This window comes from Chrysoperla carnea, chromosome X, assembly GCF_905475395.1.
Source record: "Chrysoperla carnea chromosome X, inChrCarn1.1, whole genome shotgun sequence".
Classification (NCBI taxonomy): Eukaryota; Metazoa; Arthropoda; class Insecta; order Neuroptera; family Chrysopidae; genus Chrysoperla; species Chrysoperla carnea.
In genome coordinates this window covers 20,574,798-20,596,796 of record NC_058342.1, presented here as the reverse complement: position 1 = coordinate 20,596,796, position 21,999 = coordinate 20,574,798, and the positions used below count along the sequence as shown (strand labels likewise).

The 21,999-nt window shown below is 30.4% G+C and overlaps 1 protein-coding gene across 1 annotated transcript in view; it reads left to right on the top strand.

The window, feature by feature from the left end:
- The window catches only part of LOC123302198 (phosphatidylinositol 3-kinase regulatory subunit alpha), a 60,079-nt gene that overhangs the window by 31,182 nt on the left and 6,898 nt on the right, over positions 1-21,999 (top strand). The window contains exons 5-8 of the mRNA XM_044885036.1: positions 8,388-8,784; positions 13,404-13,570; positions 13,827-14,079; positions 20,129-20,336. Of these exons, the coding sequence (XP_044740971.1) occupies positions 8,388-8,784; positions 13,404-13,570; positions 13,827-14,079; positions 20,129-20,336 (1,025 nt within the window). The remainder of the gene's footprint in view (positions 1-8,387; positions 8,785-13,403; positions 13,571-13,826; positions 14,080-20,128; positions 20,337-21,999) is intronic.

The following is a 21,999-nucleotide window of genomic DNA, read 5'->3' as shown; positions in this document are numbered from 1 at the left end:
TGATGGAAATCAAAATTGTATTTGGTTGGAATATATAATCGTGTAAATAAAGCTGTCATGTCTAGCTGATGTGCGTTTGTGTCAACTACATGAAGATTGTTGTTACTAATTTACAGAGCGTTTGATTTTGAGAGTTTTTTAAGGTCGCTAGTTCAAGTCCTACTCGAAGAAATATAATTTCTTCTAAATAAACCTAATAAACCTGCTCATGCGGCTGTGCCCTCCACATCATTATTTTGTTATAATATTTATAAGTGGTAGAACCGATCAAAAAAAGATTGTTTAAAACTATGTTTCATTTCTTAACAACTATATTTGAAATTTGTTAGACAGTATATTACTTCCATACAAACAATTCATGCGTTTGTGTCAACTTCACCACTCAACCCCCTGTATGGTAGTTGTATCACATTCATTGCCCCATTCGCCATATTTGCTCTCGCGATGAGGTTGAGCCAACCTCGTATTTGGTTGATATTAAGCATTTTTTTTCAGTCTAGTCATTTTTGTTTTCAATAATCAAAAATTGAAATTGAAACTATTGGTCACAAATAAGTTATCCAGATATTCCTTGATGGTTTAGTAGCCAGCGCTACTTTTTTCCTAGTGTCTAAATATAAGTACATCTATACTTAACTTGAATTATCTTTTATAACTGAGATTATTTATGAATAAAGTTTATCTGTCGATTAATGAAAAAGATTATTAAACAAAAAATTAAAATTATCACTTAGATAATAAAAGCATTAATGACAAAAATAGATAAAAAAATTTTATACAAAAATACAACCGGCTTCAAAACAGTTCACTAATTTCTTTTTATGAAAAGATAATTAATTTTAAGCATGTTTGACATCAATCATACGAAGAAAAGTACAATCGAGTGGGGATTTGAATACATGGCCTCCGATTTAACTAACCGATAGTTTCAGTTACTTTGAATTATTTTCAACAGCATTGCTGAATATGAAGGAATGACAGAGGTGGATTAACCATCAGGCGGATTAGTCAACTGCCTAGAGGCCCAGCATTGGCTAAAGGCCCCGGGTAAAATTCAAAAGAGAAAACTCGTGTTAAAGTCTGGCGTTAATTTTGGGGATTTAATTTAATAAAAATTACTAGCTCGACCCGTGAAAACAAACACTTTCATAATATATGTAACGTATAAATTTAAAATATTAGTATATACCTGTATAAATACTATATAATGTTTCTAACCTAATTTCGACCTCACGGGTATAAAGTGTTTTTTTTTTACATTTAAACTTTTGTTCTATTCTATCTCTAGTTGGTCGTTTTTTCTGGTCGTCTTCGTGAATCAAATTAGTGCCTCCCTCGTGGTACCCTTTCCTAAAAATTTGTGTTCTCCCCCTTTTTTTGACTTCGCTAATGAACTTTGTTCACCCATTGTCGTGCCCTTTTATACCAAATTGTCTTTTGCCCCCTATACATTTCGGACCATTTTGTGATGCCCTACTTTGAGGATGCAGTGAGCAACTGCTCCTTTGCCATCCCTTAAATCCGGCACTGTGCGATGCTCTCATCATTGAAGCGGAAATTTCCAGGCAATTTAAATTTGTGTTTTAAGAGTGTTATCAGCTCATTATTTAAAATGTAGGTTAATCTTATAACACGAAAACAAAAAATTTGTTTTATCAAAATTTATGTGAATTTTTTTGGGTTTAACATGAATTGCATACAAATATTGTTACTAATTGATACTAGAGATGCTTTGGATGGATTCTTAGTTCATTGATCTTTCTTTTATAAGCGTATCTTGCTTGCAGTGTTCGTATACTCTAGGAGCCATATAACTTGTTTTACAAACTAAGGAAAGAAAATCAATCTGATTTTTTCTCGATATTTTTATTCATTGTAGTTGCGAAATTCAGTTTTAGTACCACAAAATTAAATAAAAAACAAGTGAAAACAAACAATTGACTGAGTTAAATGTTTAAATACCATGTATAGACAGTGTTGATTACTCTATCACATTAAACATATACCTACACATGTCACACATACATAACTGATATTCATATATAATGCATACTATACAATTTGCGCCCTCACGGGTAAACAGTGATGTTTATGAAAAAATGTTTCAAGCGTTACAACCTTAGGACTCAACTTAGTATATCTTATATTTCATATATATGGTAAAATCATGGTAATATAGAAAAAAGTCTTGTATCCTTTGAGTTTTGGTTGTAAAACTTTTTATCAAAAATGTACCTCTCTGGGTGAAAGGGTTAATCGCCCTTTTTGGGGGTTAAAAAAACATTTTTATACAAAAAACTATGCATCAAATAAAAAAGAGTTAAAATAACAGTTCAGGCTGAAGAAATCGTATACTTTCTCTCTTTAAAATAATTGCCATTTTTTATCGGAAATTCCAGTTTTTGGCACAAAAACGGCAAACTTATCTCCCTAAATTTTTCATTTACACAATTTTATCAATTTATTGGAAGTTTCTAACGACTAAGTTCTGAAAAATATATTTAATTTTTAGTTAGTACCAATGGCATGATTTTTGGAATACGTGACAGAATCCGTGTAAATCTGATATCAGATTCGTATTCAGCGACTAAAAATACCTATTACATGACAATTTTATGCCAAAATAAGCTTTTCAAAAAAAATTTTGGGCCAAATATTCCTCGCGGTCCTAAAATTCGTTATAAAAAATTTCAAGAAAAACGGTACTGTGTCCCAACTTTTCCTTACATCCCGGCTTATTAACTGTACTATAATTCTTCATTATAGTAAAAAAGTCCATCGTATAAGTCTATTTTTAAAAAACCGTATTAGTCCATTAAAAGAAAAATACAATTTTTTTTAAATTGAGATTAGTTTGCTATAAGTTATTGCATTTTTCCAACAGTCAAATTAAACTGTGATTCAAAAGTGATAAAAAAATATGAGTAAAGTACATATTAGTGACGTTTGAGGTTATTTTGAAAAATAGAAAAAAAATTGACCGTTTCATTGTTGTTGTCAGATATAATAACGCAAAATTAAACAATATTATTTTTGAATGAAACAACAATAAAAGCGTATTGTTTGTTGTAAGAGAAATAACTATAGTAGAACGCACTGATCAAATTTTATTTAAACATGTTGTCTTTCTATGGGCATAGTGTCAGAAAATTCAAAATTTGTGTGCACTTATTAAGGATATTACAATAACAAAAATTACTACAAAAATTCGATTGACCGTCTCTAACTCGAGATAAACTTAGTTCAAGTCGAATCATTAACCCGAAGAGAATTGAAGAATTTGTGATTTTAAGTAGTTTTTTACTTTTTATTTTATTTAAAAATTTTCCAAAAAATAACTGTGTTAATATTGGTGTATTTTTCTTGAGTTTATAAAACAAAGAAAAATTATTGACCGTTTCATTGTTGAGATATAATAACACAAAATTAAACAATATTATTTTTGAATAGAAACAACTATATAATAGTATTTTTTGTTGTAAGAGAAATAACTATAGTAGAACGCACTGTGTGATGTATGTGTACTAGTGATTTGCCGAATATCAGCATATTTTTTAACCTAAAAAATATTCGAATATTCGGCACGTCACTAGTGAGTAAAGAGAGACAGCCTTAGTAAAGATTGGATACCTTCTTATCCGAGCAACCTTAAATAATATAAAAAAGAAAATAGATTTTTTTTTTAAACTGAAAGGATTTCTTAATAGCTAAATTCCATAGTTATACATCCTAGCTACAGTTGGTATACACAGGGGTCCATTAAACTTAGTAAACATTATGCAAATCCTTTAAACATGGATCACGTGATTAAAACAAATGACAATATTATTTTTATATTATCTACGTATTAATAACTACTTAATTGATATTTATATTAAAATATTTACAAAAATAATCATAATTGTATATTTTATTGTAAATGTCTTCAGGCGTTATACATAATACTATTATGCAGTGTGTTTAAAAAGTACCGAAACAGCTAAAGAAAAAAACATAATGGGAAAAAGGTAAAAATTGTCCAAAGAATACGCTCTTAAGCTATATCCCTCGAATCACGTGACACCCTGTATATAGGAATTGCTTGTTTAAATATATGAGATACAAGAAGTGTTAGAAGACCTTAAGGTAGTTCCTCCGCGACAGTCCAGTCAAAAAGTTTTGGACTAATACTATCATTCAGCGCATTAACTGTGCTATGACTATTATACATATACCATATATTATTTTCACAAGACTGTAGTTCCTCACTACTGTATCTAATATACATATAAACACACACACTATTATATATACCTTTACCATTAGTCTTTATATCTTCTCCACAAAAAATAATCGCTAAAACGAGTTATTTATTTAAGTTTTTTATCGAAACTATATAGTAAATAATTTTTATTTTTTTTATATATTTTCTAAATATAGTATTCTACATTATATTAGTTTTTCATAGAGATGGTGAACGTCATTCATTGATAAATAAATATAATATTTGTAAATTTGTGTATTTTTATACGCTTCTCCCATGTACACGTACAAATTGCGTCACTTTTAATTGCTAATATCTCATGTATGACATAGTAAATCATCTTCTAATTTTAACAGCATGTGTATTATGAATTAAATATTTTATATTCTGAGTTTTGAGAAATTCTTGAAATATTACTTTCGTGTAGGTACTACCTTAACTAGTAAATCAACAAAACCATTATTCATTTTTTACTGAAATAATGCTCATGGCAGTTTCATTTTATAACGAACTAATGCTCAGTATACGCATGCGTACACTAAAGTCCAAGGAGCCAAAATACAAATTAATGGTGATACTGGTTTAGGCAACAAACATACCTCAAAAATATTTCTCACCTATCTACAAATTATGTTCATAATAAAAGAAAACACGACAGAATCGGATTCGAAATGTGGGCGTGACAGGACTTGCAAAAATTCCAAAATTGATCAATGTTAATAAAACGACCCACGTGCAGTGTTATGGCAAAACTAATTCGCCACTCCAACCTCTATGTTTCACTCAAATGAACTCTCCCGCTGGAACTTCGGCCTGGAGATATACGCTGTGCGCTCACGTACTCACTGCCAGTGTTGCCAACTCTAGTGTGAGAGACTCGTTTTTGAAGATATTACAACAATCTAAAAATGACGCAAAAAGACATATTTTCATCTATAAATTAAGATTGCAAATAACGATAGTCGACTTCCGGGAGTGGGCCTTTTTTTATTGGAAATTGCCTCCACTTTAAGAATCTTTTTTTTTCATAAATATTACATCATAATTACAAATTTTTTTTTGTCAACATCGTATTCAGCGCATTTTTATGCCATGTATATCAAGGTATACTAAGTTTAGTCCCAAGTTTGTAGCGCTTAAAATTATTGACGCTACGAACAAAATTTCGGTAGTTCATAAAATCATCTAATTAGTCCATTTTCGGCTGTGTACACGATAGCTCAAAAAAAAAAAGATATCAAGCTAAAATTTTTATAGCGTGCTCAGGACATAGAAAGACAGGTCGAGTTCGTAAATGAGCAACATAGGCCAAGTGGGTCTTGGATCCGTAGGACCCATTTTGTAAACCATTAAGAACAAAAGTTTAAATGTTAAAAATGTTCCTTATAAAAAATAAACAACTTTTGTTTCAAACATTTTTTCGTCACTGTTTATCCGTGAGAGCGCAAATTATATAGTTTGTATTATATGGGTAAATCAGTTAAGTGTATGTATGTATGTTTGGCTATCTTTATTTACTTATATGACGAAAAAAAACAAACGATTGCGCAATCAACACTATGTTTACATGGTACTTCAACAATTAACTCAGTCAGTTGTTTGTTTTCACTTATTTTTTCTTTATTCTTGACCAAAAAACTTTGATATACAACTTTTTATTCGGAAATCATTATGTTTCGAGTTCTTCACTGTTTCTGTACTTTTGTAACATTCTGTATTACTTACATGAATGTATATTAATTATTATAGTGTTCAATGTTGATGACACATGTATGCAAACATTGGAATATAACTGTGCAGATTTTCCAGACAAAAGGAAAATCTAATAAAAATTTATACATAAATATAAAATAATTAATAAATTAATTATATTACCGTTAATAATTGAAATTAATATTAGCATGATAAATAAATACCTACACAATTATTGGAATTTAAACCATGGGGTTTTTCACAGACACTTTTCCAGTTAAGATGTTTGTGACATAAGCAATATAACCTTTTTTTTTTACCAGAAGCCATTCTAAGTAGATCTTCTGATATTAATAGATATTCTTACCATCTTCTCGAGTGGGCGAATAAATAAAATAAAATTCGTGAGTAGCAGAACTCAATCACTAATGTCATATTTTCTCCTCATTTAATAATTTCGATAGATTAATTAATGTAGAAATATAAAATAATTCAATCAAATTAAACATTGGACCTTGCATCAAATCAGGTATTTTTGTTTTTTGATGTTTGCAATATAAAGGCAATGTTAAATTCAAGTTTTCGAACTCGAGAAACATACCGAAAAATAAAAAAAAAACCTTCAAAATTTTGACCTTATTTCAGTTTTTGCCGATTTTGACCTGAAAGAATTGATTTTTAATCAAAAATGTTTTTTAGAAGAATAAATTTGCAACAATTTTAAATCAAGCCGGTTTTTATAGGACCGATAGTTTCGGAGATACAGCTTTTCAAAGTTTGTCTATTTTTTAAAGTTATACGATTTTTCGCAAAATTTAATCTTGTAAACCGTTAGAGATAAAACAAAAGTTTAAAAATTTAATACCTTATAAAAAAATTAAAAAACTTTTACTCACTTATCCGAGACCAGTGGCGAAAATTTCTGCCGATTTAGATGTGTTCCACCGAAAAAATGGACTCCTTTCCTCTATTACCCCCTGTGTAGTATTCCGAATTCGGAATCATCGAGTCAATATACTGAGAAAACGCTTTTGTGGAAAAAGACACAACGAATACAGCGCGAGTTGTCCTTTGCCGCTGTACTAATTCATTTTAATGTATAATATCAGCTTATATCATTTTGCCAACTTAACATTGTCCCCATAAAAGAGTGTATCTAGAGATATATCCTTCCATCCAAGCAAGATATTACCTTCCAAAAAAGTGAATTTGAGTTCGTAAACTGGCAACATTGGTCCATTAGGTCTTGTAAGCCGCAAGAGGAAGAACTAAAATTTAATTGTAAAATTGTTTCATATAAAAATGTAAACAACTTTTGTTTGAAACATTTTTTCGTAAATAACTTTGTTTTCCCGAAGAATCTAAATTAAGGTCAAAAATTAAATTCCCGTTTTCTAAAAACATATAAAAGATGGTTAGTTGAAAATTTGTACGTAGCTTGATTGATTTTAATTTCATACTAAAATCATCCGATAACTGAATTTAGTTTTTTAAAGCAAGTGGATGCTTTGAACCATTTTTGTGAATCTCTAGAGGGGCAGTTGCCTCCTCGTGCCCCCTCTCTTGGCGACGCCCATGAATTTAACTTAGTATATTCATGGTGTTTAAATAGTTATCCCTATATATTATAAATGAGAAAGTAAAGATGTTTATGTGTTTGTTACGCTTTCACGCAAAAACTTCTGAATGGGTTTGAATGAAACTGTGCAACAATAGAGCTCATACATCAGAATAACACATGAGCTATAATTTATAAAGATATATTCAAAAAATAATTGATCCACCTATGATCATCATTTTGAATCATAAATTAAATATATCTGTCAAAATTTAAAATAGCAAATATTAAAACAATTCATTGCCATCTTTTGTGATATACTCAATGAATTATGACTATTTTACACTTTAAAAAAAATTTGAAAAATGTGCAATGAGTGTTATAGAAGGAGGATAAGTGAGATCAAGAGAGGTGGAGGCTATTCGCTCCGTGCGTGAGTTTCGTTTCCATGGTAACGATACACTATTTTAATTATAGAATTGTATGGATGCATATATAATTGTATGGATTGCATTTAAGACTTACATTTAAAATTTAATATTATTGTCTTACAAATTTAAATAAATAATTATGATAATTTACATTTGAAAAATAATATTTATGCAATTTGATTTCTTATTTTCACAATTTTTAATGCATTAAGTTTAATTAATTAGTGTTTTTCAATAATTTTAATTTGACATTTCTATAACATTAACATGTAAAGAATTGCAAATTAGTCATAACAGCCCCCTTTAACTCCAAAATTGTTTACTGGAAGCGCTGGCATCGATTTTATTGTCCCTACCATGACTACGCACACAACGAATAAAGCGGTAGTTTTTACTATTAAGCCCACTGAAGAGGGCGGGTATCAAGCTAGTAAATAATAAATATTGTTTTATTTTGTTTCAGAATATGGGTATTAAGGATGAATTCCATCAAAAACAAATACTAATATGTGTGGAAGAATTATGTAATAATCAACAGCATTCAGATATATTTGAAGGTGATGATCAACCGTTAATAAACGTTGATCAGCATCTACATCAGCATCAGCATCAGTATCAGCATCAGCAGCGTTGTGGTGGCAACGGTGGCATTAACATAAGTAGCAGTAGTAGTAGTAGTGAATGTGCGACATCTCATAACGATACCTTAGAATCTGTATCTGTATCCACAGCTGATAATAAGTTTAGCCAACAACAGCAACAACATAATCTGATACAACACAGTTATAATACGTTAAAACGGTGTGATAAGTGCAATAAATATTTGAGAGGTCTTTTTCATCAGGGATTCACTTGTCAAAGTAAGTACACAAACTTTAATTGTACTTTTATTTATCGAAAATTTTCAGTTGACAAAATTTTTAAAATTTGTGTTTTATTGAAATTTTTCTCATAAAGATGTATATAGGGCTGCCAACTTAAAAATTCTTCGGGGATTCCCCGTTTAAGATTTTTCCCGTTTTCTCTCTGCCTAATGTTCAAATTTACTTTAAATATGTCTTTAATTAATCATTGAATTATTTATTTATTTCAAAGTAAAGGCTTTGTAAAAGTCAAATTCAAATCAGTTTTAAAATATCATAGTTTTAAGGGAGTACGAACACCAAGGCATTTTTAGATTTAAGGTTGAAATTATTTGTATGATGATGAATTTTGTTATAACTTCATGAATGAGACGAAAATAAGAATAACATTTTTCAATATTTTCCTGGGTTTTCGAAATATTGAAAGAAAAATAATTAAACAAAATTTTCAATTTTCGATACAGTAGGCGCCGATTATCCGAATTAATTGGGACCGAGGTCGATTCGGCTAATCGAAAATTCGGATAATCAGGCATAGACTGGTAATAAAGAAAAGCGAACTGTCACACTTACAATAAATAATATTTAATTATTAATTGCTATTGAGTTGAACAAAAAACAAACGTTCCAACGTCGCAAAACATGACAGTGTCTTGCCTCTAGCTTTCAACCACAACAATTGAAATATATCTGGACTCCAAAGAGTTCCAACTTTTTACAACGGATATTGTTACATTCGGATAATTGGCAATTCGGTTAATCGGCGTTCTACTGTATTTCGAAAATTACTCCAGGTATCGAAAATTTTATTCTTAATTTTCGTCTCAAAATTGAAAATATAATTTTTTTAAATGTTTGTTCCCACTACCGTGCTCATACATCCTTAATTAGTCTTGCCCAACGGTTTTTTTTTTTCAATTATTTATTTATGTTTTAACTTTAATTTAATTAGTGATTTTTTTTTTTTTTTTTAATTTCTACCGACTAGTTTTGGGGAAATCTATGAAAACATTATCTATCTACCGTTTTCCCATAAAGCCAATGTTAAATAGTCCTACTTTTGAAGTCATTTATTTAAATAATCGGGCAACCCCCTAAAATTTTCAAAATTGATTTAGGCTTAGTTAAACTTTATATATAAAAAAGTCAAGCCTTTTATGCAAAATTACCATGGCGCTCGTACATCCTTAAAAAATTTAAATTCCGGAAATATGATCGGATATTACGTCTTCCTACATATATGAAGAATAAATTAAGCAATTTTTTTATTTTTATACCCTGTATATATTTTGTATCAAAGTTTAGTCCCTAATTTATAGCGGCTATAAATATTGATGCTACGAACAAAAATTTTTTGTATAGGTTTTCAATAAAATTACCAAAATTAGTTTATTGCCGTTTTTTTGTCCGTCTGTCCGTTTGTCAAGACGTTTGTACTTTCTGTTTAAAATTAATTTTTTAATATTATCATCTGGCTTATATCACTGTTGTTTATCGGAAACATTAAATTGTATTTGATTGTAGTAGTGTACACTACAATAAGCAATATAATTAATACTAATAAGCATACAATACGTATAGAATGGGTAATAAGCCAAAAATTTTATACTGGATTGAAGGGAAAGAACCACCTTAAATGCATCAATAGAAAATCAGATTTTTTTAGCGCATGATCTACGAGATATAAATAATTAAAGTTATAGGAAATATCTGGGATCTTTAAGTGTCCTTGAACAATACCTCCGGAAATCGAGGCTTTATAAAAAAACGGCAAATCTGAGCTTCCAAAAATACTTTTTAATAGATAAAACGAAATCACAAACATGTATTAGAAAAAATACAAAACTGGGTTCTATCACTGTTGTCTATCGGAAACATTAAAACGCATTGTGCGCGGAAATTGGAATAATAAAATATTCGTTAGATTATATATAACGCGTTTATGAATGGTATCATAATTAAATGCTTACAAATATGAAATATATATATATGAGTTTCATTTAATTAATAATCAAATCAAAATAAAATATATATTAAAACAAGTGAAAACAAACAATTGACTAAGTTGATTGTTGAAATACCATGTATAGACAGTGTTGATTACCCTGTTACATTACTCATATATACATGCAACACAAATGTAACTGATATAGCCATAACATACATACTATACAATGCACTCTCACGGGTAAACAGTGATGTTTACGAAAAAATGCTTCAAACAAAAGTTGTTTATTTTTTTTATAAGGAACATTTTTTACATTTAAACATTTGTTTAAACTATCTTTAACGGTTTAAAAGATGGGTCCTACGGACCCAAGACCCAATTGACCTCTGTTGCTCATTTACGAACTTGACCTCAGCTTGATATCTCTTTTCGTTTTTGAGTAATCGTGATGACAGACGGACAGACAGACAGACAGACAAGTGAAAATGGCCTAGTTAGATGATTCTATGAACACCTATACCAAAATTTTGTTCGTAGCATCAATATTTTTAAGCGTTACATGCTTGGGACTAAACTTAATATACTATGTATATTTCATATATACATGGTATAAAAATATTTTTATTTTGCTATTCTAATTTATTATAAATTTTTATACCATGTATATGAAATATATCAAGCTAAACTAAGTTTAATCCCAAGTTTGTAACGCTTAATAATATTGATGCTACGAACAAAATTTTCGTACAAGTGTTCATATAATCACCTAATTAGTACATTTTCGGTTGTCCGGCTAAACAATAAGAGATACGGTAAATAGTTTTAAATTTTTTCTAATGCATTTTTAAGAAGCTTCCATTACCGGATTTATTGTTCAAGGACACTCAAAAGATTCTATATATTTTTCTATAACTTTAATTATTTATTATTCGTGAATTATGCGCTAAAAAAATCTGATTTTCTATGGATGCATTTAAGGTAGTTCTTTCCCTACAATCCAGTATAAAATTAATGGCATATTATCCACGATACGCATATACAGAGCTATACAACTACACTGAATACAACTAAGTTTTTACTGCTTACTGTAGTGAACACTACTACAATCAAATACAATGCAATTAATACACACATGCACTCCTCCATTAAAAATAATTCTCTAAATGTCATATTTAATTTAATATTTTAGGGAAACTGAATAATTTTATTTTAATGATTCTAAATATAAATTAGTTTTTGTCAAAACGGCAAATCTTCTTCACTGGAAAAATTAGAAACATTGCCATTTTCACACGCTTATCCTATGCTATTTGTGTTAAAAATATCATTTTAATTGCAATTATCTCATGCTAGGAGCGGTAAATTGTCTTTCAATTTTAACGGGGTGTGTATTACCCTTTTAAAAACTTATATTTAAATTTTTGAAAATTTCTTAATATTTGCTAAAATGACTCAACTACCTTAAGTATAATCTTTCGAATAAATAAATAAAAAATGTGGGGTCAAGTTTAAGTGATTTGGCTACTTTAAATAGTAATAAATTAAAAATAATAACACTGGAAAAATCCTAAACCCGATAAAATGTTTCCCTCACTCGATTCCATTAAATTCTATTTACATTTTTTCAAAAAAACGGGAATAGATAACCAAGGACTAATTTGGAAATTTTAAAATTTATTTTATTTATAACCGTTCGTAAATAATATTAGCAGTTTCCCGCTTACAGTTTATTATCTGTGAACGATTTTATAATCAATCAATTTAAAGTAGTTCGGCTGTCACATGACAAATCAAGTTAGCAACTAATTTTTATTCATTGAATTTAAATCTAAACTATGCACAAGTGAAAACAAACCATTGACTGAGTTAATTGTTGAAATACCATGTATGACAGTGTTCATTACTCTGTCACATAACACATACATATATGTCACACATATATAACTGATATAGCCATAACATACATACTACACAATTTGCGCATAATATGAGCTCTCACGGGTAAACAGTGATGTTTACTAAAAAATGTTTCAAAAAAAAATTATTTATTTCGTATCTAAGGAACATTTTTTACATTTAAACTTTTGTTCTATCTCTAATGGGTTTCAAGATGGGTACTATAGAACCAAGACCCAATTGACCTACGTTGCTCATTTACGAACTTGACCTCACTTTTTACTTCCTCGGCACGCTATAAAAATTTCAGCTTGATATCTCTTTTCGTTCTTAAGTAATCACTAAACTTAATATACTATGTATATTTCATATATACATGGTATAATAAAAATAATATTTGTATCACGTAAATGTTTTTTAATGCTTTAAAAATATCGTAAAAGATAAAATTTATACGTCAATTTGACTAGTTTTTTTATGTTTTATTTTTGGTAACCGTAAGGTTATGTTTTTTTTTTGCCTAAACAGAATCTGTGATAAATTTTCTTCATGATGAAAACTTTTTTGAAGCTCAATCATCGATTCCAAAATTGTATTTATTGTGATCAAGGGACTTTGAACTGTCATTTACCGCAACAACAAAAAATTTCACCGCTCTTGCTCAAACAGCCGAACTATTTTAGGAATTTTCATAATTTGTCAACTGAATTTTATAATATCATATTTCAATGGCTTGTATTAATTTTGGTGTTTTTTTCTCTTTATTTTATAGCTTGTGGATTTGTCGCGCATCGTATGTGTTCAAAGTTAGGCATTAAACGCCCCTGTATCCCTACAAATTTTGAATTAGCTAGTAATCCAGTAATGCAATCAAAAACTATGTTTGGTCTTAATTTATGTGCTCAGTTTAATCCTAGTGAGCAGCCAGCTCCATTACTTGTAAGTAATTTTTAAAGATACTAATTTGTTTTAAAGTCATTTAAGGTTGAACGGATACGAAATTAGTTTTATTTAAGCCCGACAAAATCCGTCAATGACCATGCTTAATTTCCGCATGGAAAATTTTTGCAGAATTTATTTAAAAACAATGTATGCCGTGGATCCAGGACCTAATTGATCGTTCGTTCACGAACTCATGAAAAACTGTCTTTTTACTTCTAGATTTAATATTTCTAATATTGTCTTTTTTTTTTAGGTAATAAAATGCACTCAGGAATTTGAGGCAAAAGCTCGCAACAGTAATTTAGATTTATATAAGATGTATCGTTCAACTCCGTCTGCGGAACAATTTGCCGAATTACAACAAAAAATTAATGATAATATTAACTCAGTTCAATGGGAGAAATATGATCCAAATTGTATTGCTGGTATACTTAAGAAATTTTTAAAGGAACTTCCTGATCCGGTTATACCCGTTCAATGGTATGATCGATTTCTCGAAGTGCTAAGTAAGTAATTATTTTTATTAAAATTGTATTTTTGTTTGTAAGATAAAATTATTATTAATAACCAGTGGCGTAACTATAACGTTCGAGGACCCTTTCCAATCCTGGGTAGGACACTTTCTCATGTTATATGAAAAATGTAAAAAAATTTCAAGAAAGTGCTTAGAATGGCCAAAAATAAAATATCATACGGTTTTCAAATCAAATTTTTTACCAGAACCACACAATAATCTTTATTTTCGTCAATAACAAATTTTCGGCAAAAACTCGTTTTTTTTTAATCGTTTATATATTGAAAATGATAAGGTTTGGTGAAAATTGCCAGGAGTCAAAAAATGCTTAGAATAGTCCAAATTATATTATCGTATGGCTTTCAAATTAAATTATTGACTGAAACCACAAAATAATCTTCGGCGAAAATCCGTTACTTTTCTAATGCTTATATCTCGAAAACGGTGAGATTAGGTAAAAAATGTGAAGGATATTGGTATGTTTGGAATCGTCCAAAATAAAATTCCAATAGCTTGTTTAATGTTAAATAAAAAGAGTGGTGGTGTCCGGAAATAGGGTACTTCTGTCCCACTTTATGGACGCAAATCGAAAAAACTTTAGTTCGCATGAATATGATTTTGTTAGTACACTCAGGCATACATTTTCCATTGATTCTAATAAAAATTTCTCTTCCATCGTACTAATTTTTGGGTAAACTCAATGAAACTGTGAGAAACATTAACAATATTTTTGCCTGCCGTCGCCATATTGTCAGTGTGTGAGTTTCCTCGCCAAGTGGCAGAAAGTGGATCTAAATTAAAATGAATTTTAATTAAGCTAGTTTTATGAAAAGTGTCAATTTAGCTGGGAACCCAAAATTATTGAGATATTGAACCCTTCGAGGGTTTCAAATTTGTAATATCTATCTATTTAAGAGAAATTCCGCTGAAATTGGTTCTTCCAGCCTAACTAGGTGTTACTGAATATAATCAATGAACCTGAACAAGCAGAAAAAAAATTTTTTTAAACCTTTTTTGGGGTACTAATCGGTATTGAAAAAAACTCTTGGAGAGGGGGGGGTTCTGTTGACTCAGTTACAGATTAATTAAAAAAAAGTTAATAAAAAATATTTTTACGAAGAAGCTTTTATTTATTGTACTAAAAAATAGAAATTAATTTTTCCTATCACTTATTCAAGCTGGATTCAAATGATCAAGGATAATTAGGAGCGCCTCAAGCTTTTACAATTAGTCAAATATGAAAATTATTTTGTACTTTTTAGTACAATAAATATGGTAGAAGCGACCGGAAAATCAAATCTTACTTACCATAAAAATGCATTGTCATCCGGTTTACATATGCATGCAAAATTTCAGGTTAGTCGGAAATCGGTGAAGTGGATCAAATTTAACTTGCAAGATTTGATTACAAATAACGGGACAGGTGACATTAAATAAAGGCTTGTAAAATGAACACAAATTTACAAAATATGATATGTTTAACTAAAAAATAATATTTTTAGTCCAGTCGACAGGTAGTTTCAGATAGAAAAAGTTTGGAAGTTAACGAAACTTTGGAATGTTATTCATGGATGGTTAATTAAAATTTTCTCAAATTTTGGACCCCGAGAACCCTGTACGAAAAGAGGAAGGGAAAGATAGCTGCAAAATTTTCGACCTTCATTTGGCTTTTCCTCAATAACTTTTTTCGCTTTTGTCCGACTTTTTTTTATCGAGTTACTATTAAAACATGTTTGTATGTTAATTCGTGTACGGTGGTAGGGTGGGGTGTCCAAAGTTGGTGATTATAACCGGAAAACATAATTTTTTTTATAGAATTTTATATCTCGGTAAAAAAAATCCAAGATATTTTGTAAAAAAATCAATCTTTCGAAATAATCCAATCGATAGGTTGGAAAAATTAAGGTTAGAATTCATTCATGGGCGAGTTATTTTAAGTCGAAGTCACCATTGTTATAACTTTATTGTGTGCCATAAACTTTATTGTGTGTCTCTTTATCCAAGTCCGCATTGCTCATAGAGGAGGAAGCGAGACGGGTATACGACTCTTCTACCTATCTCAGTTTCTCTTATAGTAATGAGATAGGTAGGAAAAAAAATGTTGTCTCTCTGTCTTACTCGATCGGCACTGGTTCAGTTGTCACTGTCTTACTCGTATTTTAGATACAGAAGTATGACGGACTTCTCTAAGTCACGTTTGCACATGCCTGTGTTAGCTTAGAATATTATTCAGGAATGGCTTATTAATATTTTCTCAAGTTTTCGACATCGAGGACCTTGTGGGAGAAGAGGGGGGGGGAAGCAACATTTTTTTAGATAATTTTATATCCCGGTAAAAAAATTGGAGGAAATTTAACGCTCTACAAAAAAGTTTAGAGCGAGGCTTTTGCCGTAGGACTTAAAGGCAAAAAGTTACTGAGAAAAACTAGAGATCGAAAATTTGGAAAAATTAGCCATCCCTGAACAACATTCCAAACTTTCATTAACTTCCGATGTTTTTCCACCTAATCCCACTTTTTTCAATCTATCGACTGGATTATTTTGAAATATTGGGTTTTTTTTTAAACAAAATATCTAGGCTGTAGCCTCTCAAGCAATTTTAATTTAAAATGAAGTCGGCATTAAATTACTTAAAAACTTGTTGTATCGTGTGTAGTAAAAAAAAAAAATGCATAAATATTGTTGACAACTTAGTCAACTTAGTGTATATGTCTGACCCGAATTAATTGATTTTTAGGACGTTAAAAATTATAAAACAAATATTGATTTTATATTCAAATGGATTTTCCTTCTTAAATAAAATTATTTGTTTTTGAAATAATCATCTTCGAGGATTCCAATTCAAATTTTGAAAATCAATTTACGTAATATTTCAATTCGATTCTAAAAATCTTTAATTGTTTGTATGTTAAAATTAACCTTGATTTTAATGAGATCAAAGACTACGCATTCATTAAAATTGCGCAAGTATACATTACTTTGTAACTAAATACAGAAAGTTCGGGAAAATATTGCAAAAATTTTCACAGATAACATAACTCAAGAAAAATGCTGGAAATAATGTGGAAAAAATTCGTTTGTTGTGAATAACAAATCACATACAGTGGAACCTGGTTAAGTGAGACATCAAGGGACCTAAAAATTTTTCTCGCTTATAGAGATATTCCACTTACCCAGTGTCTCAGATATCCAGGTGTAAATAAATATCTGTCTCATTTACTCAGGATTCCATTAATAGAGGTCTGAATACAAGTTATTCTGCGCTACTACGGTATGCTTCGGTTAGCGGGTTCGAGTTCCGCCGTCGCAACAAAATTAATTTAATTAATTGTTGTGATGTGCTGGTGTAATGCATGGTATATGCATGAAGGAGGTGCACTCAGCCTCTGAAATTGAGGAGCTGATAAATGAAATTATCAACGGGAAGGTGGTAAAACACATATATGGTATCACAATGGGCTCTATAGCCTAAGTATGTCATTCGTGGACAGCCAATATAACCTAACCTAACTTAACCTAGCCTTCGCGCGAAATCGTGTGCCTTTTCATTAACCATCGGTCCACTTACCGGAACGTTTTTGTTACGAAATTGCTTGACCCATGTTAGCAAATACTTTTCAAACTTCAGGATCTTCTGTTAAACGTACACGACTTAGTTTTCCTTATCCTTGTGATTGAATTTTATCTTTATTCTAAATTATTCTACAAAGAGTAGATTTTGGTACATTAAATTCGACACAGACTTCATCGCATGTCTTCCCACTTTCATAAACGAATATTAATTTCAGTTTTTCACGTACTGATAACGGTTTGAGCTTTCGTTTCGGCATTTGTAAAATAAAAATCCGCATGATAGTAAAGTAATATTAAAACTAAAGGTCGTTGAGCCTCGAAATTAGTTCAGTGCGAATTTTGCAGGTAAAGAGAATAAGTAAATAAACACAAACAAAATGAGGTTATCTCAGTTCTCAGTTACAGAGGTTAATGCATATAAAATTCACTCGCTGTCTCAGTTATAGAGGTAACTATGACGATAAAATCGAAAGACCGAATCCCAGATACAGGCAAACCTGGATAAGCGAAAGTTTACATGGGTAGCGTTTCTCTTCTATAGAGGTACGCCGCAATAACAAGTCACAGCAAGTACGAATGTAGTAAATTGTAGCTATAGTTCCTCTTAAAAAATATAAATAAATAAAGCTCGACTGTCGCTTATAGAGGTATAAATAAGTAGCAGTCTCACTTACGGAGGTCCATCAGGGAAAAACAACTCTCTCTTACAGAGGCTTCTGTTTCTCGCTAATAGAGGTTTTGGGAGCTTAAAATGATGGGTCCTGGCTATTACTCTCACTTCGTTTTCTTCGTTTTCTCACTTATCCAGTTCTCACTTACCCAGGTTTGACTGTAAGATTTGCTTCGTCCCACTAACAGAGTTAATTCAGTGGATAAAGTGTTGGGCCCTCAGCATGAATTCCAGTTAAGGAGATTTCTCAATTATACAGCTCCCACAAGTTCAACTGTAATATCCAAAATATTTAAATATTTACTCTGTCTATACTGAAATATATTGGACTTGTTCTATTAAAATTTAAACTCATTATTTCATTCCTTTTCAAAAAAATGAAATTTACAAAATTAAAAACCTAAGAATATTCTCCATTAAATTGCCCTCCAAAACTTCTAAATCGATTAATCCGTTTAAGAGCTACGGTGACACAGACAGACACACATACACACACACATAGCGGTCAAACTTATAAAACCCTCTTTTTGCGTCGGGGGTTAATAACCGTATCAACATGCAACAGACGGTAAATAGTCGTTACAAAGTTACCCGCCCTCAACTCTGGACATTTTCCATATCTGCAAGTCTTAATAAATCAAATATTATTTTTTCTCTGCTTATTGTTCATATTTTCATAAATATGGCTTAAATTGATCCTTGAATTATTATTTATTTCAAAGTAAAAGCTTTGAAAATCAGTTTTAAAATATCATAGTTTCGAGTAATCATAGTTTTAAGGTAGTACGAGCACGTAATACCTTAAGAGAAAATATTTCAAATTGGACTATTTTTAAAACATCTTATGTATTATTACTCTAGCAAGTTTTTTTCTGTCCCACCCTTATCTTCCTTATTCCTTTATCAAATTCCAAGATTCACCCCTCATTTTCAAGCTTATTATGTCTAGGTTTGACGATAAATATACTCACGGTCTAAAAATGTACCGCTTAGGGAAAAACACGCTAGACAAATAATTAAAACGAAAAAATATCATAAATTTAAATAATAAGTGTAATAGGCAAACATGGTAGTTTTAACATATGCTCTCCTAATACTCTAGACATTTAATTACTATTTTTAAAGTATGTTCTCCTAATATTAATTTTAAAAACTTTTGATGTTTTTTCTACAAAATTTGTTGTTTACTGTTTTTAGCCACGGGTACAGGGTAGCCACGGGTTACAGTAACTACGGTACTAATTTAAGCAACGATCATTTAAAATAATCTTTATTTATTGGACAATTTTTCCGTTAGTTTTTAAACTTTCACTCATTTCTTTCCAAATGATCCCGAACGTATTTTAGTGTTTGTAACCCCTAAAAGTTTTTGGAGGTTATCTTTCATGTTATTTGCATAGTTTATTTTGATATGTGAGTTATTATTTTTATACCATGCATATATGTAATATAAAAGGTATACAAAGTTTAGTCCCAAGTTTGTAACGCTTAAGTAAGTCTATTTTCGGTTGTCCGTCCGTTCATCCGTCAGTCATCACGATTACTCAAAAACGAAAAGAGTAAATCCTTATAAAAAAATAAACAACTTTTGTTTGAAACATTTTTTAGTAAACATCACCCGTGAGGGCGTAAATTAGGAGCAAATTGTTTAGTATGTATTAGATGGGAATATCAGTTATGTATGTGTGACATGTATGTATATGTAAAGTGACAGTGTAATCATCACTATCTATACATGGTATTTCAACAACTAACTCAGTCATTTGTTTGTTTTCACTTGTTTTTTATTTGTTTATAGCACTGCATGACGATGAACAATCAGCGGCCGTTTTACGTCAATTAGTATCCGAATTACCTGCTGCTCATCAATCAACGTTACGTTATTTAATGGCTCATCTATGTCGTATTTGTAGACTTCAGCATGCTAGAAATCATACAGAACCACCGTCTGTTCTTGTACAAGTCATATGTCATATTTTAATGCGACCACCATGGGAAAAAATCATGTAAGTTTATGTTTATTTATTATGGCTGATAATCTTTTGACTTTGTATATATACATATATATTTATGTATATTCACTGTACTGATTAAGTGATTACTTCTCTTACTCAACTCAATTAATAGATCGGGCGATTTTAATAGAAACAAATGTAATGAAAAAATACAGCCCTGCCCTTTTAAGGGGGTATTCTGGTTAAGAAGCCTAAATTAACAGACATTTTTCAAACTTAAGTTTATAAAAATGTGAAAACCTTTTTTTAGCCATTTTTTCGTGTAATATTTATTTAAGTAATCAGCCGTCACATGACTAGTCAAGTTAGCAACTAATTTATATTCATTGAATTTAAATCTAAGTCATGCAAAAATTAATGTTATGAATAAAAATAATATTTGTATCACGTAAATGTTTTTTAATACTTTAAAAATATCGTAAAAGTTAAAATTTATTCATTAATTTGATTATTTTTTTGACGTTTGACGTCGAAATGAAAAAAAATTTTTTTAAGCCTTTTTTTTTGACCTTTTCGAATTTTTTAAAAATATTTAAAATTGAAGTGAGACAAGGTTCAGGCGATAGAGAGATTTATACAGAAGATTCCCTGTTCCCACCAAATTTCAAAGGAGTCATCTAAATAGAACTTAAGATATCATGTCAATCACCTCGAAAAATTTTTTTCAAGTTGGTCGACACGATCAAAGAAGTTCATCTTGTTTCAAGAAAAGTGCCTTTTAAGTTTGAGAGATAATTCCGGCAGACTAACTCGGATAAAAATATTACTAACTTTGGATTAACCGGTGATCTCAGATCCATACATTGGACCTTCTTCTACTTCATATTATTTCTGCTAACCGATCTGTTTCAGTCCTGTAAAAATCGGAGTTGTATTATTATATTTCGATTTCAAATGCCTTCTTTCCTAAACTTATTCTTCCATTTTATTTTTGCTGTTAAAATCGCCCAAACTATAAGTTAATATATTGTAAATTCTTTAAATAGATTTAAATCATCTAGAACCTATTTATAAAGTCATTTCATTTTTATCGTGTTTTATATACACAACAACGATTTTATTGTTGAATGCACTTTAAAATTAATATTCAAGGAATGTTGAACGATCTTAACAATACAAGGGGGACGAGTAATCAGATGCCATATTTTGTAGTGTTGATGTAACGGCTAAAACAGATCCGTTGTCGTTAATTTTCCTAAATTTGTATTGCATTCAAAGTAACGATAGTGATATCTTTACCTTAACCCGGCGTCCATTGTGGCGACCAAACAGATCATAGCAGTTGTGGCCAGGTATATTTTACTCATGTACATTATTGTACACTGAATCAATCTTTTTCAATATTAGTTTTCTATATTATGGAAATAGGTAGTTATACCATAGAGATAATACCATAGAGCTATAAAGTCACCGCTAAACGATTGATCACAGTAGAGAGAGAACAGAGGCGCGTATAGCTTTGTTTGTCTCTTCCCGCCTACAATTTTTGACTCTTCTTATCTCTCACTGTGGTCAATGTATGTCTATTATCTAATAGACATAACCTATCTGATTATCTGTCAGGTCGCCCTTGGGGCCCTTGATGCGTCAAGATTCCAATCGATGATAGTATATTGATGCTTCGAGGAGCTGAATCACCTGGCACTTAAAAACA